The 18,221-nt window shown below is 45.3% G+C and overlaps 2 protein-coding genes across 2 annotated transcripts; both read right to left on the reverse strand.

Annotated features, from left to right (window-relative positions):
* Positions 1-229: 229 nt before the first annotated feature.
* Positions 230-9,794, reverse strand: LOC128421390 (dentin matrix acidic phosphoprotein 1-like). Its single transcript, XM_053404119.1, has 5 exons — positions 9,713-9,794; positions 6,344-6,414; positions 6,064-6,111; positions 4,879-5,229; positions 230-2,466 (listed from the first exon to the last, which is right to left on the reverse strand). Exons 2-5 carry the CDS (start codon positions 6,404-6,406, stop codon positions 607-609), a joined length of 2,322 nt encoding a protein of 773 aa, XP_053260094.1. The 5' UTR covers positions 6,407-6,414; positions 9,713-9,794; the 3' UTR covers positions 230-606.
* A 4,681-nt stretch (positions 9,795-14,475) lies between these two features.
* Positions 14,476-18,020, reverse strand: LOC128421094 (clumping factor A-like). Its single transcript, XM_053403351.1, has 3 exons — positions 18,015-18,020; positions 16,909-17,745; positions 14,476-16,002 (listed from the first exon to the last, which is right to left on the reverse strand). The coding sequence occupies exons 1-3, from the start codon at positions 18,018-18,020 to the stop codon at positions 14,476-14,478; spliced, it is 2,370 nt and encodes a 789-aa protein (XP_053259326.1).
* Positions 18,021-18,221: the final 201 nt, after the last annotated feature.

Genomic DNA, 18,221 nt, shown 5'->3' on the forward strand with positions numbered 1-18,221 from the left:
AGTCGGAATGGCAAATGGGATTATGGGAGTTGTAGAAGAGCAACATGGGGGCAGCCCCAGATTCCCAACCTGTGTGGCAGGCCAGTGCAGAGCTTGTCTGAGGCCTGGAACGTGAGTCTTGTTAAAATAAAGTTATAAACTCAAACAAAAATGCAGCTGGTCACTGGAGAACCCCTCAAGCCATCTTAGCCCTCCAAGGCCTGAGGCAAGTCTATTCAGCTGTCCCCACTTCTGCATGGAACTGCCCTGTGTCAGGCAAAATTCCTGGTGGCTTCCACTGTTCTGAGGTGTTGTTGCAATATTTTAGTCTCCCTCAGAATTACTCAGGTGTTTTACCTGAGGAGGAACCTCAACATTTGCTTTGACTTGTGCTTTAGATAGAATTCCGTGGCAACTTGGTAGTGTGTCGAACCTCACGTGGTTTGTTCTGCTAATCTTACTCCCCAGAGAGGATCCATCTTGAATTTCACTTTAACTGAAATTCAGCGGTGACTCTAATTTCCTGTTATCAATATTCACATTGCTAAAAATGATAAAATAAATTAAAATATGAGGTCGCATCTTGACCTCAAAATATTACGTAGAGTTGGGTTTGTTTTTAGTGCTTTAATACCCATCCTGGCAATCGTTATCATCGTAATCGCTAAAAGGCTTATTATGATAAATGTCAAGCATTAACTTTCGGCTTTCTAGCTCCATGCTCCTTGACCAGCTGTCGTCTTCTGTACTTTCAGAATTGCTCTTTGTGTCCTCTCTGGATTGGCTGGATTCCCCTTCTATAGAACGACTGTTCTCCTCGCCTTTGGATTCACTGCTTTCTGTTGATCTGCTCTGCTGGCCTTGCCATTCTTCGGACCGGAGAGCATTCGAATCGCTGTCTTCACTGCTGGCACTGTCTTGGGAATCTTTGCTGCTCTCAGACGACGCACTTTGAGACAACCTGCTGTCACCCTGGCTGGATTCCTCTGTGTCCTCGGATGATTCTTCACTCTCTTCTGTAGATGTGCTCTTCTCACCTGATCTGCTGTGTTGTCTCTTAAACTCCCTGGATTCACTGCCCCTCGGTGGCACTTTTCCTACTTCTTCAGTAGAGTCACTCTCCTGCTCTTTAGATCTGCTAACAATGGGTTCATCTGATCTGTCGCTTATCTCTACAGATTTTTTCAAAGTCTTCTCATAGGAGTCCCTGCTGTCTTCAGTGGATTCACTCTTTACGTCTTCTGCTGATGCAGTGTCATCACCCTCTCTAGATTGACTGTTCTCATCCTCTCTAGACTGACTAGCCCTGAGTTCTCTGGACTGGCTATCTGCATCTTCCCTGGAGTGGCTGGGTGCATCTTCCCTAGACTGACTGTGCACATCTTCCCTGGACTGGCTGTGCCTGACTTCCCTGGATCGGCTGTGCACATCTTCCCTGGAGGGGCTGTGTGCATCTTCCCTGGATTGACTGTGAGAATCTTCTCTGGAGTGACTGTGCTCATCTTCCCTGGAGTGGCTGTGCGCATCTTCCCTGGATTGACTGTGCGCATCTTCCCTGGATCGACTGTGCACATCTTCCCTGGATCGACTGTGCGCATCTTCCCTGGATCGACTGTGCGCATCTTCCCTGGAGTGGCTGTGCGCATCTTCCCTGGACCGGCTGTCAAAGGTCTCTTTGGACTGACTGCGGCTGTGCCCTCTGGATGAAGGCTTTACAGCCTCTCTGGAATGACTGGTTGCATGCTCTCTGGATCTACTGGGAACATTTTCTGTTGATTGACTAATGTCTTCTACAGACTGGCTTTCTTCTTTGGAATCAGCATCCTCCTCCTGCAGGGACTTTTCCTCTTCAGGGCTGTGATCTTCATCTGAATCAGCATCAACATAATGGTATACTTTCCTGGCAAACTGTTCCACTGATTTGCTGTGATGTTTCGCTTTTCTCTGCCCATTTTCTCTGCTGCTTTCCTGGCTGCTTTCTTTTGAATGGACATCTCCGTGAAGCATGTGAGAATCACTGTCATGGCTCTCAAAGATGTTTGGGTCATCTCCTTGCATTCCTTTGTCATCAAAATCATACCTATACTCTTGGCTGCTGCTGTAACTATCACTTCCTTGTTTTTTGCTGTAATCAGTAATGTGGTTATTCTCTTTTTCAAGGTCTCTGCTCTCACTACTGCTGCTGCTACTGCTGCTACTACTGCCATCATGGCGTTGGCCGATAGCATTGTCACCATCTTGCTCCCCGTTGGTCACCCACGTTTGCTGATCGTTTCCTTTGTTTGGAGTTACCCCATGAGTGCCTTCCTCATTATGTCCATCATCACCACTGGCACCCTCATCATTGCTCAGATCACTTCCTCCTTTCCCCATGAAAGTATACAAGACTTGATCAGGGGAATAAAGCATGCCATCATTTTCAACATCAAACTGTTCTTTGGATTTTCTGATATTGCTGTGGTCTTCGTGAACCTCATTTTGATCCTCCTATAAAAGACAACAAATGGGAAGGGGGACAAACTTTAATGCTTCACATTGTTTTTAGAGTTTCATAGGTCAAGTGTCACTCTTGCTTCTAGCCCAACGAGCACCTGTTTTGCCAAAAGCAAGGTGGTTCTTTTACAATGAGATTCAGAAGCAAGACATCTGAAGGCAGCCCTGTTTAGGGAAGCTTTTAATGTTTAATAGATTATTGCATTTTAATATTCTGTTGGAAGCTGCCCAGAGTGGCTGGGGAAACACAGCCAGATGGGTGGGGTATAATATTATTATTATTATTATTATTATTATTATTATTATTATTATTATTATACAAAATACACAAGCGAGAGAGAAGATTAAAGGTTTTATTCTAAAACAGCAAGCAATCTTTGGGAAGCTTTTAATGTTTGATGTATTTTAATTTTTTTTGGGAAGCCGCCCAGAGTGGCTGGGGAAACCCAGCCAGATGGGCGGGGTATAAATAAATTATTATTATTATTATTATTATTATTATTATTATTATTATTATTATCTATTCATACCAAGCAAGCACTTCAATCTGCCACTTGGAAGCCCTCAAGAACCGGAGAAGCGACTCTCCCAGCCTCAGTTTGCATAGCCCTGGGGCCGATCAGTCTGTGCACATGCTTCATAGAAACTCTGTCCAAACCGTCAGATTTTATAGACAACCTGTGTAGCTTTAAAGACTGGCTATGTGCAGATCCTCCATTCGCTACTCCCTCTCAAGGCCTCACTTTCTCAAAACATGTCAAACATGAGAGAAGGTACCAAGTACTATCCTTCCAAACTGATAAGGTAGTTGGCGGGGGGGCAGTGCTTCACCTCCTCCCAGTGTTCCCAAAACATCTAAGACTGTTCTTAAAACATTCATATTACACAATAACGATGAGAAGCCAAAATACATTCCATCAAAAAAACTCAACAAGAGAGAGGGAAGGGGAAGGAACAGAGGTGGGAAGGGCTCCGTGTCAGACCACTAACTCCTCAATACATTTTGTCTTCCGGATGCATTTCTCATTCAATGAAACTGGGAGCAGGGTAAGACTGTGCAGCACAGCTGACCTCCATCCAGGTGAGTTGCTGCAATATACCAGGATGGACAGATCCTGAAGCTGAGGCTCCAATACTTTGGCCACCTCATGAGAAGAGAAGACTCCCTGGAAAGGCCCTGATGTTGGGAAAGATGGAGGGCACAAGGAGAAGGGGGCGACAGAGGACGAGATGGTTGGATAGTGTTCTCGAAGCTACCAGCATGAGTTTGACTAAACTGCGGGAGGCAGTGGAAGACAGAAGTGCCTGGCGTGCTTTGGTCCATGGGGTCATGAAGAGTCGGACACGACTAAACGACTAAACAACAACAAACCAGGATGGGGCAGGAGATGGCAGTTGCAAGGTTGGCGCAGTGCAAATACAGCAGAGCAGTCAATCTGGTGTTCCTGCTGGCGTGTTTTCACTGTGCCAACCACACCACTGCCATGCTGCTCTCTGTCCTGGTGTGCTGCTGTGACTCAGCCAGATGGAGGTCAAGGCTGGGTGGAGAAAGTAGCTGTTAGTATGTAGAGAGACTTGGCAATTGGGTAGGGGAGAAAGAAAGGTAAGGCGTAAGAAACTAAGGAGGAAAAATGAGGCGGGAACATCACCGGGGAGTGAATCCATTGAAGTGGGAGCTGTGATCAAACATTATATGCAGGCAAGGGAGTTTGGAGCTAAGTGCTCGAGCCTAAGCTTCAAGGGACAGCAGAGGATCTGGGAGCAGGAAGAGAGTGGGTTGCATCGGGAACATCACCTTGCTGTACCACACAGGCAACACCAATTCACCAAAAAGAACTCCATCAAAAAGGAGGACAGAAATGTTGGTACATTGTATAGGAAAGGATTGTGGAAGAATGGAGTACAGTGCTGGTCCAGGGGTGGGGCTAACACAGTGGCGTAGCGTGGGGGTGCAGGGGGGGCCGGCCACACTGGGCGCAACATCTGGGGGTTAGGGTTAGGGGGCGCAAATCCACGGGTTAGGGGGCGCAAATCCACGGGTTAGGGGGCACAAATTACTTGCCTTGCCCCGGGTGCTGACAACCCACGCTACGCCACTGGGCTAACAGCACAGCCCCACCCCTTGTTGTATGTAGGGCTACCCTTCATGCAAATAGTACATGAAGAGGTCTCCTTTTAATCCAACATTCAGAAGGAGTGGAATTCAGAGCAGCATAGACCACAAGAATAATGCAAGAACGGAGATCTTTTCATGCCTACAATAAATGATCTGGGATGAGTTTATGAACATTCATGTTACTGAATCTGACTGAATTGAGGTGACTGAACTTTCAGCTGCTTATGATGGGGAAATAATTCTGGCTACTTCAATTCAAAGGTTTATACAGTAACCTTTTAAATACCTACCAGAGATGTTCCGCCAGCAGACTGATCATCAGAACTGTCCCCATGGTCACGGGAGTCCTTGTCATCTGCCCATTTCCTCTGAACTGTCTGGTGGTGGACTCTGAAATAATTGCCGTCATCATTGTCCCGAGTGATCCATTCATGGTCATCTTCTGAAGAGCTCTCTAGGCTTCCACTGGAAACTTTCCTGATGAAGTTCTTGCCTTCACTGCTCTCATGGCTAGTGCTCACACGTTCACTGACATCTTTCCTTCCGTTTTCCATGCTTGTGCTTGGCCTGCTCTCTGTATCTTCATCACTAACATCTGTGGAATCAGCTACCTCATTCAAGCTTCCTTCAATTGCTGTAGCCTGTACAAAAGATGGACATTAAGGAATGCCTGGTTGCAGTTTTGTTGTTGCTTCAGTTCTTATGCATTTGTTATATTATAGTAAATGTCAAAAATAGTGTGGCTCCTATCACATGGTAGTATATCAGCCACCCCTAACGCTCCAGCTGTTTCATCCTACAACTCACATCATCCCTGATCATTGGCCATGGTGGCTAGGCTAATGAAAGTTGAAGGCCAACAACATTTGGAGAGGCACATATGCACAGGTGTATTTCTAACAAATTTTGTTTGTGTGACCTACTCCTTTGCTGGCCTGGCCCTATCATTAGGTAGAGCGAGGCAACTCCTGGGATTTTCTGCCTCAGGTACCAGAATAACTTGGATGTCCTTGGGTACTATGCACCTTGACTTTGGGAGGAACCACCATTTGCTTATTTGCCTCAGGCAGCAGAATTTAATGAGCCTTTGCCCCAGAAGACCTAAGTGGAAGCTCCTCCCCAGCTACTGGTAGCAAAGGAAGACTTGCTTTTATCAAGAGCTGAGTTCCAGCTTGCCTCAGTGGTCATCAGTGGGCTATGTGAGAGACAACAAAAGGCAACACTTGGGAAAACCAAGGAGGAGGGCAAGAAATACTGCCTAAATAATTCTAGTGCAGCAGATGGCCAGGTGATTTCATCCACAGCACAACTCAAAATCTTAGGGAATTGGTTTTTTGGTTGGTTGTGTTGCACTCAATGTAACTTGATGATCTCAAGTGGTCCTGGGGAGAGTTCTTTCCCGTTTCTGACTTCTAAAATAATTTTGTAGCAGAATTCATCAATTGATGAAAGAGAAAGCACAATGGCCTGCTTACCCAATGTTCCTCAGAGCTCCTGTGATGTGCACCTAGGTGTCTGGATACCTGGATATATTAAAAGAAGAAAAACATGAATGAATGAATGAATGAATGAATGAATGAATGCTGTAGCTGTTAGAGAAATTATTCAGAAGAAAGTCAGCACAAAGGACACAAGCCAGTTGAAGTTACATGTTTTTTTATCCTATTGATTTCAGCGGGTGAGCTGAGGACATACTTAAAACCAAACACGTTTAAAATGTCAGGGTTGCAATGCATTTTTTAAAAAAATACTTACAGGACGAGCACAGGATAGAGCCCACAGGGAGATAAACAAGAGTGCCGTCCTCTTCGTATTCATTTTAGTTTCTGTAACAACATCAAAAGCAGTGTGTAAAAATAGAGAATGAGCAGCAACTGTGTTGGCAATTTTTAGGTCAGAGATGGTAAAGAGTCCCTCATCACTTCTCCTTTTCACCATGCTGGTGCCAGAGTACACACCTGGCTGGCTTATGCAGAAAGACCTAGACCAGGCTTCCTAAGGCTAGTCATTTCTTTTTGCAGGGCAGAATGGCCCACTGCATGTTGCTAGCAAGTGGATTCAGCCCACATGCGGCCAGCTGCCAATTTCATGCCAGCTTAGAGCAACAAATCAGTGTTGCTTGCTAACACTATGTATGATGTGCAACTATGCAACGGTAGTAGAAAACCAAATTTGCATGTACATTTTATTTTTCCAAGCAATTATTACTTCATGTCTTTTGAGCACACAGGCTGCACCAGGGCCGGCCCACTCGTGAGGCAAAATGAGGCGACCACCTCAGGTGGCAGGATCCACAGGGCCAGCATATCCTGATGTAGATCTTTATTCCCCCCCCCCCCCCGGTTCTTGATGTAGATCTTCACTCACCCCTTCTTCTCTGGTAGTGGTAGGGAAGGGGGCATTGTTTTGCAGTTGGCCTCAGGTGCCAAAATGTATTGGTCTGGCTGTGGTCTGCACTTTAAAGCACACCACGTGGACAAACAAAACCGTGTTTTGATAGAGAGGGCATGCCTGGAACTTTGTTTGCAAAATGTGTCCTCCTGCACATAATCTAGCGGCTGTGCACAGAATGTTGACTGCCTTTCTGAGAAGTATATTTTATTGTAAACAGCTTTGGGGGTTTTGCAATGAAGCAGCATACAAATTCTGCTGAATAAATAAAACATATAGAGCCATCATTGCTTTGTAATGTTGCACAGTGCTTTCATAACACTTCAAAAGGTACCCCTGAAAAGGCTGAGAGGGAAACAGAGAATCGGGACCCAACACCTGCATTTTGGTATGACTCATAGGTGACTCACTACACCCCGTCCCTAAAAACTACGGAAATAGTCTTTAAAGGATTGTTTAATAAATAAATTCCTAACTACGTGAAAGAAACAATGGTCTATCTCACACATCCACATAAGCACTCATAAGAACTAGTGTGCTGTAATGGTTAGAGTATTGGACTCGGACCTGGGATACCACGGTTCACATTTGCTCACTGGGTGGCATTGGGCCAGTCATTGCCTCTAAGCCTGACCTACCTCACAGGCTGGTGGGGACTGATTTCTTTTTAAAAAACAATTTTTATTGGTTTTTAAACCAATAAAAGAACCATTAAACACCATTAAACATTAAACACTTGTCGAGCAATGCCTCTAATGATGTTTGCCCTATCCATTGACTTTAGACATAAACTTACACATTCAATCTTCAAACATATTACTTAACGTAACTTCTCCACTGAGAATATTGAGCGGCTGGCATAACAAGATCCTGATTTGGGTCCTTAACGTAGTTAAAGAAAGGGGTTCCACGTCTCTTGGAAGGTGTCCCTATTTGTTATGCCTTTAATTGCCCCCCTGTGTTTGGTGAGGCACTCAGACATTGCTGGATCCCAGGTATTATTTTCCCATATGTTCCAGGGTATTTCAGTCTGGTTCTTTTGCTGCTGAGCTATTGCTAATTGTGCTATGGTCAGTAGGAAGGATGCTAGTTCTCTGTGATGCGCTGTGGAGCCCAAGTCTATGTCCAAAGATAAGAGTTGCTAAGGCAAGGTGTTTTGGGGATTAATTGCAGAGAGGGAGAACCATGTCTGTGAGTGACTTGTAGAAAAGGAAGTACAGTGGTACCTCGGGTTAAGTACTTAATTCGTTCCGGAGGTCTGTTCTTAACCTGAAACTGTTCTTAACCTGAAGCACCACTTTAGCTAATGGGGCCTCCTGCTGCGGCTGTGCTGCCGGAGCACAATTTCTGTTCTCATCCTGAAGCAAAGTTCTTAATCTGAAGCGCTATTTCTGGGTTAGCGGAGTCTGTAACCTGAAGCGTATGTAACCTGAGGTACCACTGTACATAAAAGCAATAAATAAATAATGTGCCTTCTTTATTTTTAAGTGCTAAGCTTTCCCCCGCCAAAAGAAACGGACAAGAATGATCTTAAGTCACTTGCAACATGAGTTAGTAAATTTCATGATTGAGTTGTATGAAATAAAGGGAACAAACGCAATTAGGAAAGTAAACCAACCCCCCCCCGGTCATTCCTTTTTACACAGCCACACACAATACCTTTGTACAGTTAGATATAGATGCTACCTCCAAGACAACAACATTGGGGAAACGATTGCAGCAGCTCCAGATAAGTGATCACCTGCACACAGTATTCTCAAAACACCTTGGGACTAATGATCCGTAGATGGTGGTATATTAGGAGAAGGGGCAATTCCCCACTTTTTTTTACGAGTTGGGGGTGACTGTTGATTATTGGCTCTGGTTCCACCTACACTTGGTCTCCCTGCCTTTTGCCTTACTGGTCCTGATGGGCACCAGTCACTACTGTTAGCGATAAGTGTACATGCACCCTTGCACTGTGGTTTGGAGCTGGCCCTTTCCTTCTTGGTGCATGTGTAGCATATCAATCTCCTATCAGAGATTCATCACCATCACTACAGCTGGAACTTTTGTATCGCCTGATAAACATGGAAGCACAATCCTTTGGAATGGCGACACCATGTCTTTAGCTGAGATTCATCAAATGATTAGATAAGAAGTGATGAGATATCAAGAGATGATGCATAAAAATCAGCCCTAAGCCCTGTTCAGCCAGGGGGGCCACACATATTTCAACAATAAATAATGGAAACCAGGTACGTATTATTAGCAAACATGGCATTAATATTACAGAATTACAGAATAGTAGCATTGGAAGAAACCCCAAGGGTCATCTAGTCCACAATGCAGAAATCCTGCTCATAGCTGTCCCTGGGCAGGCTTGAACCACCAACCTTCTGGTTAACAGCAAGACACACAGAACTTGTATTTTGGAAGCAAAATTTGTAGGCAAGATTCTCCCAATTTATTGTTTTGTCTCCACATGCATCCAAATTTACATTTTATAAAACACTCATTTCCATTGTTCAATGAGTATCAAAATGATTTAAAGACCCTTTTTGCATAAATCTCATAAACATCAGATAATGAGAACAGGGACTTAGCATTCTCCTTCTTCATCATTCATTAACGCTTCTTCATTAATCTCCCACATCTTTAAGACTTCTCATTAATACAGTTCCAGCAGGTGCCCCCTGTGCTGGCTTTAACTCTTAACAGCATCGGAACAAGGAAAATAATTTAAGATTTTACCTTTGTGTCTGTCTCAATGAGGTTGCTCCAGGGTTTCCTTTTTCAAAATTGCTCCACCAAAGCACATCAGTTTGGGATCCAATTCTTGAACACCAGTTTTTGACATCTTCTATGACGGTGCACGAATTTAAACTCTGCTTCAGCTACAAAAGGACCAATCAGCAGCCTTGAGGAAGAGAGTGATGTCATAAGGTGTCATCAGGCATCCAGGCCGCCCCCACTTCCCTTCTGCCTCCAAATGGACGTTTTCCCTAAAAATAAGCTGTGGTTCTCAAAATGACTAGACCAGTTTGCATTTAATGAGGGATCTTGCTAAGGGTTCATTTGGATTTCTAAATTTATGCCACTTCTCATGCCTGCAGGTTTATGAGTGTAAACAATTGCAGTGTCACCCACATTTATACCCAGAGTGCTGTCATCCCCAGTCGCACTCGCTTCCTGCTAATATATGTACTATACCAGTAGACAGTTTGTACCGAAGCGCTTCCGGGAACCGTCTTTAGCATAAAAAGATCTGTGGGCTACCATATCTTCTCGCCTTACAGCCACCATGTGGGAGGATGCTTAGAACAGCTGCAACACTGAAATGAAACTGCTGAATTTGCCTTTGCTGCTATGATACAACCAAGTGGCATGCTACAGATACCAAGGGAAAGAAGTTTGCACCCAGCTAGGAGTTTCTTTAGCGTGTCTGCTGTGACAGCTTAGGCAGTGGAAGAGGCAAGCCGTTTTTCAGACTCAGCTTAAAATTTCAAACTGAAAAGTGGGTTGCCTCTTCAGTGTGCGGTAGACACCGTGCTGGATTAAACCCTGTGGAGGACCCTAGGCAGTCAAAATTGGGGGGGGGTGAGGCCTCACAAGAGCAACAATATTTATGCTTCTACTTCGCTACTTGCAAATATTCTACTAGGATCCGGAGTTGGCAGGAACTTGCGACACGCTAACTCACAGAAAGCTTCGTACCTGGAAGTTTCTGGTTCATGCACTCTAGTGGGATAACATTGAACTAAGAAAGCTTGATTGTAATTTTCTTTCAAGATCAAATCAATATTATTTCGATGCGTTGTCACGGGCCCCCTACCCGAATAGGTAGCTATTATAGTCTTTCTTTAGTCCTTTTCTTAATGTTTAGGCTATGTTACTATATGCCTGAACATTTTGCTCGCCCTTTTCTCAACTTTTCCCAAGTCTACTGTATCCTTTTAGAGGTGAAGCAACCAGAACTGTACACAGTATTCCAAATGCTGTATCCTCCAGGTTGGCAGTTTGAATCCCCACGACAGTGTGAGCTCCCGTTGCTCTGTCCCAGCTCCTGCCAACCTAGCAGTTCGAAAACACACCAGTGCCAGTAGATAAATAGGCACCGCTGTGGCAGGAAGGTAAACAGTGTTTCCGTGCGCTCTGGCTTCTGTCACGGTGTCCAGTTGTGCCAGAAGCGGTTTAGTCATGCTGGCCACATGACCCAGAAAGCTGTTTGTGGACAAACACCAGCTCCCTCGGCCTGAAAGTGAGATGAACGCCACAACCCCATAGTCACCTTTGACTGGACTTAACCATCCAGGGGTCCTTTACCTTTATATTTTTATTCTCCAAGGATTATATTCTGTTAGAAGCTGCCAAGAGTGGCTGGGGCAACCCAATGAGCAGGGTACAAGTTACAAATTATTATTATTATTATTATTATTATTATTATTATTATTACACCATAGATGTGTATAGTGGCATTATATAGAGCAGTGGTTCTCAACCTGTGCGTCCCCAGATGTTGTTGGACTACAACTCCCATCACCCCTGATGGGAGTTGTAGTTCAACAACATCTGGGGACCCACAGGTTGAGAAAGGCTGATATAAAGGCAGTTTTATTTTGTGTGTTCTGCTGTGAATTGATCCTCCCAAATTAATGGGCTGATCCGAGTGTAAGTTTCCACCGGATCACAGATTAACATGGAAATGGGCCGGAACGGACTTGGACATGAAAACATGTGAAAGCAACACAGACCAGAAATAATACTGTCTATCCCTATGAAGAGGTGCTGGGGAAACATACACCAATGACTGCGCCCAGCTTGGACCTAAATAAAACCTTGCCACATCCTGTTAGTGAGACATGAGGGACTGGAGGCAGAGAAAGCTTACCCAAGCAGAAGAAAATCCGTGACGGCAACTACAGCTTCCCCACTTCCCCACACTCAGCTCAGCCATTTCCTCGTGACACCCACAAGGAATGTTAGGAATAGCTGCCAGGAAGGGCTTCTCCAAGCTTGCTTGAGAAACCAAGCTTTATATCAATTGCTAAGAAGAAGTGCTTAAGAACACAGAAACTTCACAAACTTGTCTTTGGCATAAAGGGGGCATATGCATTGCTTCCAAGTGGGACTTCCACCTGAGGCTCTGGGAGTGGCCAAATCCATCCATTTTTATTGTTCCAGACTTAAATGTAAACCTCCACAATTCCACAATAATTCAAATTATTATTATTATAAATTATTATTATTATTTAGAGAAGCTTTTAATGTTTAATAGGTTATTGTATTTTAGTGTTCTGTTGGAAGTGTGGCCAGATGGGCGGGGTATAAATAATAAATTATGATTATTAAATTATTATTTCACGTCACTTTGCGATTATCATTTGAAAGCCCTCGTAAAAATCTGTCAGGATCCAGGTGCAAATTTCTCCCTTACACAGGTTTGTATGCAATGTTGCCTGCTATATGCCTTTTGCAAAGCAATTTCCATGCGTATAAAATATTTTGCATGTCACTCTCACTCATTACATGCATGTTTTACCCTGATCCATGGATTTTTACCCACATTACTTGTCTTGAGAACTGCATTGCAAAACTTGGAGGAAAACTGGAGCATCCCTACATCCCAGACCTTGCAGCTGCCCTGCCCCATCCCCATCCTGGACAACAGACCCACCTGACCACATGAGCCACAACCGCATGAATGGCATCAACCAGACACCTTGGAGAGCCACTGCCAATCAGAGCAGACTGTACTGGCGCTAAGTGGACAAGTAGCCTACGGGTTGACTACCCAAGATCCCATTTTGTAGAATGAAGGGGGGTTTCTTTGGAAAGCACTTGCTGGTGTGCTTGCTTCTTCAGGTCCGCAATACCTGCTCAACCTGTCCATTTGTATATACAGTGGTACCTCGGGTTAAGTACTTAATTCGTTCTGGAGGTCTGTTCTTAACCTGAAGCACCCCTTTAGCTAATGGGACCTTCTGCTGCTGCCGCGCCGCTGGAGCACGATTACTGTTCTCATCCTGAAGCAAACTTCTTCGCCCAAGGTACTATTTCTGGGTTAGCGGAGTCTGTAACCTGAAGCGTCTGTAACCTGAAGCATATGTAACCTGAGGTACCTCTGTAAATCTACTCTATCTTTCAAAGGGAAGCAGAGCTATCCCTCCTGCCCAGGGCTCAGGAAAAGACGAGTGTGAAACAATATATTTTTGACATACTTTGGAAAGTTCAGGAAAAGTAAAAAATTCCCCTAGCCACCAACTCACCAGTAGTAGGTAGGTTCAGCTACTTACAAACAAAATCCTAAATAACTCTGAACCAGCTTACCAGAGGGGGGGCGGGTGGAATCTTCCTACAATCAGCATAGGAAACCTGTTTAATTTTGCCATTGCCTGATGATTATTGGCCTGTGGTAGCATGGAAGCGGGCTTTTTCATTGGTGGTGCCTGTGTTGTGGAATGCCTTCTCTGCTGAAATATTAGAGGTCCTATCAACATTGGCATTCCACCGGCTCTTTAGGAAGCATTCCCTTGAGTTGAACTTGTGATTTTATTGTTTTAACTGATTTTTAAATGTATATTAATGTTATTGGATTGATTTCATGTCTGTGAACACGTTAAAAGCCAGTTGGGCATGTAAGTGGCCTATAAGTTAAATAACAATAACTCTTGTTGTTCTTGTTCCGTTGTGGCACTCACTGAATTGTGGCTGTACAAGGCTGTGAATTGAAAATACATTTCCTGCGACCAAATGATGTTTATATCAAGTAGTACATTTACTCACGTACAATTGTAAATAGGAACTCAACCACTGGATTCAAGACAAAACATGATTGCGTCCTGCACAGTGTTAAATTGATGTGGCTTAATCCCATCCCTTTCTCTGATTTCCTTTTGAAACAGAGAGTAAAAGCTGGGTGGGCCATTCCCAATAAATATACATGAAACAACATGAAAAATAATAATTTATTTTACAGTTTACACACAGGGCACATTTATAATCTTCTAAGAACCATGATATTGAACAAGTAAACCAAGAAAAACGGGCCAGGTGGTGTTTACCAGGAATTCTATTTGCAATGTTTCATTCACACATGCAAGTCATGATGTTGCAGCCAAGTAATGAATAACACTTATAAGAACCAACCCTGGAGGTCTTTGATGAATGAACATGTGTATCAGAACCTGGGCTTTTGTATCTGTTTACCAACAATTGAATACCCATTGTGCAAAGGCATATAATTTATTGCAAACAAAACTGCAGCACTCAAAAATGTATAAACACAGCATTTTTGATTCCCTGCGACTATAAGGACTGGGGCAGCTTTCCTGCTAATGCGTCCCCAATTCAACCTTGACCCTGATCCTAATCACACTTATACAGAGATCTTGTGGTGGTAACTTCCTGACAAATGTGTTTCAGCCTGTTGTCTTGGCTTCTATGTCGTTGTCCAGTCTTCCGCTGCCATCATGAGTGTTCCCATTGCCGTAATTTGATCCTTCCTCAACTTTGCATTAATAATCACTGGTTAGGTCATTGCTCTGACTGCCTTCACTTATGGATTCGCTGTCAGTGTCTCCACCTTCTGACTGAGCATCACTGTCACTCTCCTCGTTCGCTACAGATTCATCGTCACTTGCCATTTCCGCTGTATCTGAAGCACCGTCACTTGCAACACCATTTTCCGCACTCAGAGGTGCACTCTCACTATCGCCGTCAGGTTGGTTTGCCGAATCGCTCTCACTTTCACTGCCCGTTAACTCACCACCGTCCTCGCTATCAGTGGCTGACTCGCTGCCATTTTCACTGCTCCCCGCTTGACTGCTACTTTCGCTGGTGTCCGATGGACCACTGCTGTCACTCTCGCTACTGCTCTCGGATGTGGAGTCACTCTCACTGCTGCTATCAGATTCGCTGTCGTCCTCACTGCTGCTTTCACTCTCACTGCTGCTATCAGATTCGCTTTCACTGCTACTGCTCTCACTGCTGCTATCAGATTCGCTTTCACTGCTACTGCTCTCACTGCTGCTATCAGATTCGCTTTCACTGCTACTGCTCTCACTGCTGCTATCAGATTCGCTTTCACTGCTACTGCTCTCACTGCTGCTGCTGCTGCTGCTGCTGGACTTCTCACTCTCACTGCTACTCTCACTGCTGGACTTCTCACTCTCACTGCTGGAATTCTCGCTCTCACTGCTACTCTCACTCTCACTGCTACTCTCGCTGCTGGATTTCTCACTCTCACTGCTACTCTCACTGCTGGATTTCTCACTCTCACTACTACTCTCACTGCTGGACTTCTCACTCTCACTGCTGGAATTCTCGCTCTCACTGCTACTCTCACTCTCACTGTTACTCTCACTCTCGCTGCTGGATTTCTCACTCTCACTGCTACTCTCACTCCCACTGCTGCTGTCGCCCCCAGTGCTGCTATCAGACTCACTCTCACTGCTGCTTTCGTCAGCCTTGCCATCACTTTCACTGCTACCGTCAGGCCCACTCTCGCTGCTGCTCTCAGACTCACTTTCTCCATTGCTTTCCGACTCGCTCCCACTGCTGCTATCAGATTGACCTTGGCTGCTGTCTGGATGGCTGTCACTGTCGCCGCTGTCTGACTGATCGTCACCCTCGCTGCTCTCCGGATGACTGTCTTCGCCGTTGCTCTCGGCCTGCTCGCTGCTCTCGTTCTCACTGGCACTTTCTTCCTCTTCTCCCTGAGACTCGTCTTCTGAGTCCTCCCCATCGCTTGCCTCACTTGACACTTCTTGCTGGCTGCCTTCAGACTCGGGGCTTTCATCCGGCTCATCCCCTTGCATGAGTTCAGAACTCAAACTATAAACGCTACTGCTCTCGGCTTCGCTGGTGTCCTCGTGGTCACTGACATCCTCTAGGCGACCTTCACTGGCATCCTGAGAGCTGCTTGCATTGGGAAGCCCATCCATGGCCTCTCTGTTGTCAGGGCTCCCATCCCTGCCAGTATCATTCACATTGCTGCCATCTGCGTGGTTCACAACTGATCCCTTACTGCTACCGCCAGCGCCCTGGAGACCAAAAGGAAAGGAGAATGCAAGCAAATCCCAAATGAAATCATTCAGTTAGCAATTCCATGAATGGATTTTAAACTGCAGGCAGATGGGGGGCCCTGGTGTAGATTGAAGGGGCTTGAACCCTTTGCCCCCCACTGGAGCCCAACTGCAGACTGGGCCCATGCACTTGCTGTTTGCAATTGAGGGAGGGAAGCTTTCATTAGAGTACAGTGGTACCTCGGGTTACATACTCTTCAGGTTACATACGCTTCAGGTTACAGACTCCGCTAACCCAGAAATAGTACCTCGGGTTAAGAACTTTGCTTCAGGATGAGAACAGAAATCGTGCTCTGGCGGTGCGGCTGCAGCAGGAGGCCCCATTAGCTAAAGTGGTGCTTCAGGTTAAGAACAGTTTCAGGTTAAGAACGGACCTCTGGAACGAATTAAGTACTTAACCCGAGGTACCACTGTAAATGGGAGCTTTTGCTGCAGTGCAGGTAGCGTGATCTGGATCAGGACCCACAACTGAAGGCAAAGGGGCTTAAAGCCCCACAGCAACCCTTCCAGATGGGAAGGGAGATGTGCCTTCGTTTTTTGTTTTGTTTTTGTTTTGTAGTGAACAATTGTCCACTAGGAGAATGGCATCTGAGAAGAGGGTTGTGCTAAAATGGTATAAAATGGCAATTCCAAGCGGAGAAGCAGCAGCTGGGAGGCAGTGCTAAACTCTTCCCCCGGCTCCAACTTTTGGTTCCTGCAACCCCTTCCTCAAGCTGCTCTACTGCTCTACTTATTTCTAGTCTCAGAGTGCAGAAATGAGAGGGGTGGCAGGGGCAAAGGCAGGGCTTGGCAGAATAGTTCAGCGGGCTCCTCCCACCTGCTCCTTCTCTACTTGACATTGCCCCATCATGGGTCCCAACTCACCGTAGCAACACCCTCTGAGCCTAGAGTGTTATTCTGTTTCTTTTTGAGGCACAGCTCCACAGTTCCGTTGGTTGCAGCGTCTCCACCAACATCTCTGTCATTGTCGCAAGTCTGATTGCTATGCTTCCCTCTCTCATTTCCCCCCAGAGCTGTCGTGTCTTCGTCACGTCCATCCCCCCAGCCATCACTAGAACCTTCTTCACTTGGATCTCTGCCATTACCACTGCCAGCTTCATTAACGTCCGCCCAGTGAATGCTTTCTCCATGGACCATATTTATCATAGATGCCCTTGTTATGTTTCCTTCAGGTGCAGCATTTGCATATCCACCTCCACCTGCACCATTTAGGCCTTGGATGTTGTTACTCTGGTCTCCTGGGGTGCCGCCATATCCTTCTGCAACCATGTTACCAATGTGGTTTTCCTTTCCATCATCATTTTGAGTGACTGTCGAAAGGTCTGTTCGGATGGTATAATCAACATTCCTATCACCAGTCCCGCGAATGGCATCACTTGAGTTTCCACCTTCCAAGTTACCTCGAAGGATTCCCTCTCCAGTAACATCCCTTTCTCTACTTCCATTTGTTGTGGCATGACTAGGGTTGCTCTCAGGTCTTCTGCCAACATTTCCAAGAGCATTCACTAAATCATCAGCTCCATTGATTATATCTCTTTGTGTGGCAGATTCGATTCTTTCACATTCTTCATGGCCAACATCTCCTCTGTTGATACAGCCAGTGGTATTTCCACTGGTATTTCCACTGTTTCCACTTTCATAAAATCCCTCGTCATTCTCTGCACCGTCGTGTTTGCTGGTATGGCCCACGTTAGATTCATCCTATGGAGAGAAAAACATAATCAGGAAGCAGGAACTGAACAGAAATGAAAAGGGAACATAGGAACCTGTCTTACACTGAGTCAAGTCATAGGTCCTCCTAGCTCAATGTTGTCTCCACTAGCAGAAATGTTACAAACAGAGATATGAAAGCTAGGAGCTAAAGTGCACCTTAAACCCAGGTTATGGGCACAACAGCAAAATGTCTAGGCACACTGTTTTATAACAAGAATACAAAGCTGAAAGTGAATGAACTGCAGCTAAAATCTTACGTTCATTTTTCACATGATCTAGTCCTCACCAGAAGACTGCAAAACACAAAGCCATGCTTCCCTTGCCCGCCTCCCTAATATTCTTAAGAGGGTCTCTTCTCCAGTCTTCAGAGAGTGGCTGGAAGTGGGGAGGCAGAAAAAGGTCCTCCTTTCCTTCCACTCTGCAGACAAGCCCTGGATTCTTCTTACGCCCCCTTTCCTTCATAT

Source organism: Podarcis raffonei, chromosome 9 (assembly GCF_027172205.1).
Source record: "Podarcis raffonei isolate rPodRaf1 chromosome 9, rPodRaf1.pri, whole genome shotgun sequence".
Lineage (NCBI taxonomy): Eukaryota > Metazoa > Chordata > Lepidosauria > Squamata > Lacertidae > Podarcis > Podarcis raffonei.